We start from the raw sequence: 9,780 nt of genomic DNA, 5'->3' as shown, positions 1-9,780 counted from the left end.
AAATATTTGTCGGAAAAACAAGTTGTAAATGCTGTTATGTCTAAAAAAATTATACAGGATATTTTTTCTTTTAATGGGATTTTATTTTCTCGGAATGACCAAATATATAATGAAAAATTAAACGATTTATACAATTATTGTAATAATGAAAATTTAAATATTTAGTAATTTATGAACATGTTTACATTCCCCTAAAAAATAAAATAATAAATTGTTTATGGACAAATAACAACTGCGAATCTATGAACCATGTTTTAAAATCATATATAAACTGGAAACAACGTCCTTTAAAAGAATTAATCGAAAAAATTAAGGATATCACAATGTTACAAGAAAAAGAATTTAAAAGATCCTTCTCAGGAAAAGGAGAATATTTTTTAAATAATGAATATCGCAATTATTTAATACCCGAATCGATAGATTGTCATGATACATTAAATAATTTACTTAATAGTCAAAGCAAAGATAAATTACATTCTTTAGATAAAACTTTATCTGTTTTAAAACCAAAAGGCTCAAAAAAACCACATCAGCGACGTAGAATTAAAGCAGAAAGGACTCGATAAAATATTTTTTATAAATTTTAATTCCTTATTTTTCCCCAATTTTCCCCTGCTCATAATCTATTTCATCAATATATATAATTTTATTATCCTAAATGTATATTTAAATCTTCTCTGCCGAACAAATTATATTTTATGAACGCAATAATTATATTATAATAACATTATATATCAATTTGGTAAAAATAATTATGATTTATATATGAATGAATAAAATGAATTACCATCGTTATTAATTTATCTGATTAATAAAAATTGCAAAATTTAAAAAAGACTACTAATTTTTTACCAAAATATAGATAATGCTATAAAAAAAATCATAAATATTTTAGTCATCATGATAGAATATGGCGAAATTTATTAAACACATTCAAAAATATTATTTTTAAATTTTATAATAAAAAATTTAAAGACGCCATCTAGCGGATGGAATATTATTTCTTTTACTTTAATAAATAAAAAAGGTTATGAGCAATTTTAATTTTATAAAAGTATTGAAGCTAAAATATCTAATAGATAATTTTTTACACCTGTCCAAACCTTTATCTTATTTATAAACTAATTTATTCTTAATTAATATTAGGAAAGTGAAAACCCACTGGAAAATGTTTGGAAATTTAATACATAAATATAAGCCGAGCGATATTTAGTAATAAATGATTTATTATGTGGTTAGCCGAGCGATATTTAGTAATAAATGATTTATTATGTGGTTTGTCGAGCGACATTTACTAGCCGAGCGATATTTAGTAATAAATGATTTATTATGTGGTTTGTCGAGCGACATTTACTAGCCGAGCGATATTTAGTAATAAATGATTTATTATGTGGTTAGCCGAGCCACATTTCCCAATCGAGCGATATTTACTAGCCGAGCGATATTTAGTAATAAATAATTTATCATGTGGTTTGTCGAGCGACATTTATTAGCCGAGCGATATTTAGTAATAAATGATTTATTATGTGGTTAGCCGAGCGATATGCCCAGTCGAGCGATATTTAGTAATAAATAATTTATCATGTGGTTTGTCGAGCGACATTTACTAGCCGAGCGATATTTAGTAATAAATGATTTATTATGTGGTTAGCCGAGCGATATTTTCTAGCCGAGCGATATTTTCAGCCGAGCGATAAATAGACCCACCCGCTATATATCTCTAATTCGTGAACGAAGTTCGTTTTTTTGAAAAAAATGATGAACGGCGTTCCTTTTATTTTTGACGAACTTTGAACGTGAACGCGTTCCTTTTTTATGACGAACGCGTTCGAATTTAACGTTCGTTCAATTTTAAAAATATTTTTATTTATTAATATTTCCAAATTTTTTAAAAAAAAGTATTATTTAAATTTTTAATCGGCTGGGTATTTCCTTTTCACATTTCAATTTTTTTAACACAGTTTATTAATTTGAATATTATTGTTTATTAATTTAATTTATTAGCATAAGCATGGATATTATTATTTAATCCTCATCATCTGATTCTGAAAATCCAAAATCAGATGAATTATCATTACAATGGCCAAATATGATAAATGTTTTACATTAACATCCTAAATTGAAGGAACTAATCCAATGCTTAGTGGCCAAAAAGTATTATATTGTCAAAATCTTCAGGTTCCAATTTAAAACGACATTTGACTTTAATATTAATTATTTGATTTTATATGATAAAACTAAGTTAAATCATTAAATTTGAAGAAATAATGCATCTGGGATATTTGACCCCAACAGTAACGATAGTTATTTTAAAATTAAAAAAATAAGTGGCCTCAGATATGGTCAACTTTTGATAGACGCCGTATTAAATGGGATTAATAAAAGGTATTAAACCTATTACTACTCAATTACATATATTTTATTTTTTTAAAGATTTGAACATATATAGGATCAATATGTTCTTTCTGCAATTATACATCCAGCATTCAAACTTCAATGGCCATGGATAAAACTTCCACGGAAAGAACCTATTAAAAATAAACTTATAACGTCATTGAAAAAAATGCTATGAAAACCCTAGAGAACTGTTAATTTCGTCCTTTTTTTGTCGAGAGTAGAGAATGGATTGGAGGATAACTTATCTCAATTTTTTTGCAAATAACAAAACAATATGTTTTTAATTAATTCTCCACTTTAAAAAAGCTGTTTATTAAGTATAATACCGCAATCCCCTCATCTGCCCCTGTAGATCGCGTTTTTAGTATAGCTAATGCCGTATTAAATGCCAATTGTTCCTGTCTATCAGATAAATATTTTGAAAACAATTGTTATTAAAATTTTAATAAGAAAAATTTTTTATAAATAAAAATATCTTTTTATTCGCTATATTATATTATATTTATAATTATATTATCAAAATAAAACTATATTATTTTTTAACATGGCTAAAATATATTGTATTAAAAAATATAAGTTTATTCATATTAAATTAAATTTAAAAAAAATTTATAAAATTTTGAACGATTTTATGAACGTGTTCTTGACCTTGAACGCGTTCCTTTTTTAGAAAATGAACTTGAACGCGTTCGATTTTTGTCAATGAACGTTGAAAAGTTGTGGGGTCGTATTTACCCCACCTTTGTAGTGAAGGATAATTAATATCAATAATAATCTTCGATTTTTTAGAAATGTTTACAGCACTAATTCTCTATGTTTGCTCCTATGTAAATAGACTATCTAATTAGTCTATGAGTATTAAATATATTGGTATCATCACAAGGAAATTCCCATTGTTTTTTTAGTGTCCTAAATCTTCTTTAAGAAAAATAGGTTGTGTGGAATTTTAGAAATTTGTCAAACTTTTGAAATTTTTTTTTTTAATATGGAAAAGACAGACAAAAAAGTGTATTAATTTTATTGAGAAAATGTATAATATCCACTATAATAACGTTTAATAAATATTAAAGCGTTATCACTGATTAGAACGTAAATAATCTGTTTGGCAATTTAATTAAATAGAATTTAAATTGGGATGAATATTTTTGTCAAACACTATAAATAATAAATTTAAATATAATCAGGCAATAAAAAATTAAAATATTTAGAAAATTACCGTTAAAAGTTACTTATCATTATATATGATCTTAAAATTTATATATATAAAACAGAAAGAGTTTAAAGAGGCATTATAAAGGTTCAATTCACCCCTTTTAGCAATTTGTTATAAAGGTTGGGTTAAGGTTCAGAAAAAGGTTCATTCCGGTATAATCGAACGGGTTACTTATGAATCTAATAAAAAAAATATTGGCATCGAATTGGTTTTATATATCTATCCGATATTTTCTTCAAATCCGTAACCTATGTTAATCAACAACGATGAAGCCCTATTTTTATAAGAAAATGTTTATTAATTAAAATATTCAATTTTCAGAAGTCTATCTTCTTATGTTAATAAATTAGAGAATAGTTAAATAGTTTGCTTATTCTTTACCAAAATTATATTAATTAATGCCAATTAATGTTTGAATATCTAAAAAAAAATTTTTTGATGCATATTTTATTTGATTTTTTTAACATGTTCATTTTATGCTCCAGAAATTTGCTAAAGAGATCTATTACTAATTCTGCGATAAACTATTATTATTTTTTCTTTATAATATAATTAGGGGGAAAAAGGTGTTATTAAATTGAAATTTACGAGATTATTTTATATTTCACAATAATTCAGGGTATTCGTTTGTTTCTCATTATATATCAAAATTCATTAATACTTTTTAATCAAATATCGAACATTTTAGATACACAAAATAAATATATTTTCAATTATTCATAATTCGATATTATACATCTTTGTACATTATATTATCCCTAACTTCTTTGAATTTCAAAATCTTCATTAAAGGTTGGATTTGGCAGTGTTGGAAAGATATCTTTCTCTATTTGATCGGCTATCATTTTTGACTGTTTGAAAGTTTTGCGTTGAGTTGAAACTTTCTGGCTAGTTTCACTAATCGGAGGAATAAAATCATCCAATATTTTATCGATATTTTTATTATTATCGAAAATAAATTCATTTTTTAAATAAGGTTGAATGTTATACTCTTTATGCCAGCGTTGTCCAACAAGCTTCTCATCGAATAATGGTATATCACTCACTTTCCTTAATTTTAAAATATGTTCACACGGTATTTGTAATCTCGATTTATATCCACAAGTACAATCATAATAATTAGCACTTATGTAATTGGTTAATTTTGTAGTTTTGGATAAGATTAGTTGGGTTTCAATTTTCTCAAAACCTGCGGTAGTTAGCAATTTCTCGTATAAATACTCAGAACTATCCATCTCAATTTTGTTAAAACTTTTCTTTTTATCATTCATCATTATCTTGTGGATAGATTCTTGCTCCGAGGAATCTATAATAATTTTTAATCTTTTAAAAAGATCGCATAGGGAAGAATAGTTAACCATTTTAAAAACCCGCCTCATGACTTCAGTACGGTTATTGGTCAATATGTTAAAATTATTTTTTCGCGGGCGCCATGCTAAACAAAACTCTTCACGAATGGGATGCCAATTCTTATTATAATACTCTAATACTTCCTCCACTTGCATACTTTCAAAGCGTCGATAAAATTTCGTGTATCTAGCTAGTGTACTTGCATACACCATTTTCTTTAATATTTTAAGTATAGGTTTTACTTGGACATCAAGAATGTTTCTTTTTTTTATGGTGATTTCTCGTCGAAATGATTGAAATACATGAAAAAGACAAATTTCTATTTCTACCCCTGGAAATGCGTCTTTGTATGCTTGGTGACCTGCAACGTCGGTGCCTGATAGGATTATTTGGATTTTATTATGATTATTATTATTAATTTTAAAAAAGCCGCACATGTTAAAAATGTTATTATAATTTTCTGATGCAACAATCCATACACCAGCAAATCTTGTGGATTCTTCGCCGTCAACAACGTACAAAGTGAAAACAGGTAAACTAAAATTATTCAGTTTATAAGTTACATCTATGAGCAAAAGTTCTGGGAAGCGTGCAAATATTTCTTTCATAGCTGGTGTCTGAAAATATAACCCTTTGAAGGTGTTATCTTCTTTATAGATTTCTATGATGTTATTAATATTATCATCTTGCATTGCTTTAATAATAATATTTAAATCATTACTATCATTCGGAACAATATTTTTATATAATTTGTATTTTAAATTGTATATATCTTTTTTCTTGATAAATTTTCCCTTTGCACTTAAATCATTCCTGATCAAAGCTATATTGGTATTTCCATCAAGCAAAAGACTTGCTGTGACCATTTTTTTCTCTTCTTCGTTTAATTTCCTTTGTTTAGGCCGTTCCCTAAAGACAATGGGATCTAAAGATGCAAAATATAATTAGAACTTTAATTAAATTATTCAGTGGCATAATACTTGCAGAACCCGCAGCACAAGGGAAAATTAGTGCCCCCCCCCCCAAAAAAAAATGTTTAATTAAAAGGAATATCTAATCATAGGAAACTGTCAATATCTTTTTAAATATACCCATCAGAAGGGGGTCTATTCACAATTTAACTAAAAAATATAGAAATTGTGTCAAAACAAAAATTTTAGACCTAGTCCAGATTTGAAAATATGTTTTTAATAAATTGGCAACTTCCATTGGTGACCATTTTCCTATTTTATAAACTCATCATTTTAATAAAATTTGAGGAATAATATTTTTTGGTAAATTAATCTTAATTATTTATAAACTAAGCTATATATAAACACTTAAATTAGGGGCCCTAAAATTATTTTCTTGAATGAGAGGGGAGGGCTGTAGTGTTACATTACTAGAAATATTGAATTATATTATATTTATGTCCACATCAATGTGCTATTTTTCAGCTTTAAATGATTTTTTTGTTTTAATATTTTAAAATATGATTTTGTTAAAAAGTATTTCAGCATGTGTAGAAAACCTATTCTGCAATTTTTAGAAAATTTTGTGATTAAATTTTCATATGAATATAATTATACAAAGTTTTCCATAGATTTTATATATTATAAATGACTCAAAAGTTAATGGTAAAATTGTCCAAAATTCACAAGGTAGGCCTTCTAAGCATGCTAAATTACATTTTCAATAATATCAGATTTTAAATTTAAAAAAAAACATGCTCAAAAAATGGTATAAATTTGAAAAAATAATATGCTGATGGAAAGACATTTTGATGCTAACATTATATATACATAAAATTGATTCTAATTTATATATATATGATATAACACTTGCCTAATACGTGGTTATGATTTTCATTAATTAATGTAATTTCTAATAGAGGGTAGGGTTCCTTTTTATGAGTAAAGATGATTTTTGAAGGGCAATCATGTTTCATAGTTCTCCTTTTTCGAATTCCTTTACTAGCTGATTTTTGCTTTTTCCCCTCAACACAGGAAAAATATAGTTTTCGGTAAACCAAAGGTGATGGCTCTTTTAGTTTTTCACATTTGTAGATAAAAAAATTGGTATATACATTATTTTCATAATCATTCAAAGTTTTTCTGACATCTGCATATGTTAAAAATTGATTACCAAGTGCTAACATCCCTGTCAATTTTAATATACAAAGAAAATTAAATGAATAAATAGTCAATACTCATTATCAAATAATATAAACAAGTAAATAATTATATGATAAATTTAAACTTCAAAGTATATTATATAAAAATTCTCTATAAGGATATATAATTTATTTATCATTATTGTATTTGATCAAATACTAAAGAAATAAAATGATTAAATCTCATGAAGAGGGTAAATCTCCAACAAATAATGGGTATAAATTTGAAAACTAAATATCAATAGAGAGCAAAATGATTTATAGCTAAATAATCTACTAAAATTATAACATGTAGAATACTTTACTTCTGTTCAATGGGCATAGATAAATGATCACTGTTATTTACCTTGATAATTTTAAAAATAACATTTTTTGATTAACTAAATTTTGATCATTGTATCTAAATAAAGCGATTGAAATCTGTCATCTATCAACTAACCTGATAAATATGCAAATAATGACATGTATTATATAATTATACCAGATTGTCAAATAATTAATTATATATTTTTCGAAATTGTTAAATACGTATGGAAATAATATAAAATTACATAAATAATGTGCAACGAACCTTAAGCAATCAAAGTTGGAAGAATTCGTATGTAATATTTTTTACAATTCTTATTTGATAATGTAGAGTGAATAAGAGTCTTGAAATTTGTGGCCATATTCAAAATGATTATTATGTTTATACCAAATGTGACAGGGTATAGAATGATAGTTAAAAACATTTCCAAACGTTAATAAAGAAAACAAATGGGGTAATATTAATTATTAAAACATATTCTAGGATATAAATTGACAGTTGCCGTTTTACAAATATCCTTTAATAATCCATGTAAATTATTTAATATTATAAGCAAAAGTTTAAAAGGACGAGTCGGGCAATCCGCAATAATAAATTATAGCTTTGGTAGGAACCTGGCCCGAGCTTTGCAGATCCTACCAATTCTAAATTTAAATTTGTGTAATTTTAATATGTATTAATATTAGGCCATCTTCAGTTTAATATATAAATAATTTTTTAAAATAATTATTTTGTTCTGTCTTTGCTTAACCCGCCTGCCCGATGTAATTATTTTATTGGTTGGTTTGGCTCGTTATTCAATATATTTTAATGTATTTTTACTTAAACTTTTAAAACATGCAATATTATGAAATAAGAAATTGATTTTTAATAAATAGAAGTCTGTTCTGATCATTTTGTACGAAATATATTTCAAATTTACCCCTCTAATATTAAGAATATTTTCAAAATGTCATCTCACCCACCAGCAAACTTCTAGATTTGTCTTAAAGATTTCCATAAAACGCTGATTTATCAATTCATTTTCACTGCCTTTTAACGTAATTAAAATCATTTTTAGATAAATGGGCAGAGGGCAAATTTATAAAAAAATACCTGGGTGGGTGGGCAAGCTAGTTAAACGTTTTTAAAACAATGGGACGCGTTTTTGTTAAAACCCGTTCACTGCAGAAGGTAAAACTAACTATAAAAAAGTTCAAAAAATAAAATATATACAAATATAATTACAATACTTTTTCTAAATTTTATAAAAGTATAGTATTTGAAAAGGTGCCCGTTCGAGCATCATTTAGATTATTTTCTTTAAAGTTTAAAAATGAAAGGAATTAAAATTTATTTTTATTTTTTAGTTTCCCCTAATTTTAATTAACTGTCATAATGATAATGTTAGAGTGAGTTTGTGAAATTAATAATAGTAAAAGAAATTTAAAAGAAAATTAATATTAAAAAATCCAGTTAGATTCAATAAAAAGAATATGTTTATTTTTAATAGAATTTAAAAAAAATACTTTTGTGACTTTTAAATAGATAATTTAGAAAATTAATATGGTAGTGTGTAAAAAGTTTATATTTCTAGCCTTATTTTATAATTCTTTTTTTCTTCTACCACACTTGTATTTGCAAATGGGATAGATTTGGGATGGGTTTAATATATATATATTACTGGGCTTGGATGGAAAAAACTATTCAATAATGTATATTTAAACATTTACGAAATAATTTTCAGTTCAAATATCGACCGTTTATCAATATTTTTTAAATAGCTATATCGACCGTTTATCAATATTTTTTAAATGGCTCTAAAATGACTGTTAAAAAATAAATTGTTAATAATATGGTCATTTTAGCTTAAATATGCTAATTATTAAAAATATTACGTCATGTAGCACATAAAGGTATTGTTATAAATTCATTATTTTTAACTATTGTCATAGGGATCTAATGAATTTTATCTTAATATAGTAATGTGGTTTTATAATAATATATATACTATTTATACATTATGAATTATTATATTTGTCAACTAGATATGGTTATAATGATTGAATATATTTATGATAATAAAATAATAGGTGAGTTAACTACCTAACACCCATACATTTTAAATTCCGCAATCGTTTCCATATGATTAACAACCTTATGAATGTGTATATTAAAGTTTGAATAAACCAGTACATGTATAATTTAGTATAAGAGGATTAGTTTACTTATAGATTTTAGCAAATTTTTAAAATTTCAGTTATTTTTAGTACCCGTTTTTAGAAATCATTAAAAATTAAGTATTCTAAAATTGTCTGAAATTCACAGAGTAATTGAGGAAACCGTGGCACTGAAAATTTCATAAAACTTTTAAAAATGTTT

At 25.3% G+C, this 9,780-nt stretch overlaps 1 protein-coding gene across 1 annotated transcript; it reads right to left on the bottom strand.

Annotated features, from left to right (window-relative positions):
* Positions 1 to 4,351: 4,351 nt before the first annotated feature.
* Positions 4,352 to 7,531, bottom strand: LOC135929670 (uncharacterized). The gene is made up of 3 exons (XM_065466355.1): positions 7,418 to 7,531; positions 6,785 to 7,099; positions 4,352 to 5,885 (listed from the first exon to the last, which is right to left on the bottom strand). The coding sequence occupies exons 2-3, from the start codon at positions 7,095 to 7,097 to the stop codon at positions 4,369 to 4,371; spliced, it is 1,830 nt and encodes a 609-aa protein (XP_065322427.1). The 5' UTR covers positions 7,098 to 7,099; positions 7,418 to 7,531; the 3' UTR covers positions 4,352 to 4,368.
* Between the last annotated feature and the right edge of the window lie 2,249 nt (positions 7,532 to 9,780).

This window comes from Gordionus sp. m RMFG-2023, chromosome 5, assembly GCF_954871325.1.
Source record: "Gordionus sp. m RMFG-2023 chromosome 5, tfGorSpeb1-WG-v2, whole genome shotgun sequence".
NCBI classification, from domain to species: domain Eukaryota; kingdom Metazoa; phylum Nematomorpha; class Gordioida; order Chordodea; family Parachordodidae; genus Gordionus; species Gordionus sp. m RMFG-2023.
Note: the sequence above shows the minus strand (reverse complement) of the source record. Positions and strands in the feature narration are given on the sequence as shown.

Bases quoted from the DNA above. Each gene is read 5' to 3' on its own strand.
- LOC135929670 (XM_065466355.1), bottom strand. From the start codon at position 7,097: ATGTTAGCACTTGGTAATCAATTTTTAACATATGCAGATGTCAGAAAA. The intron at 5,886-6,784 runs GCAAGTGTTATA...TTGCATCTTTAG, and splicing joins AAATCATAACCACGTATTAG to ATCCCATTGTCTTTAGGGAA.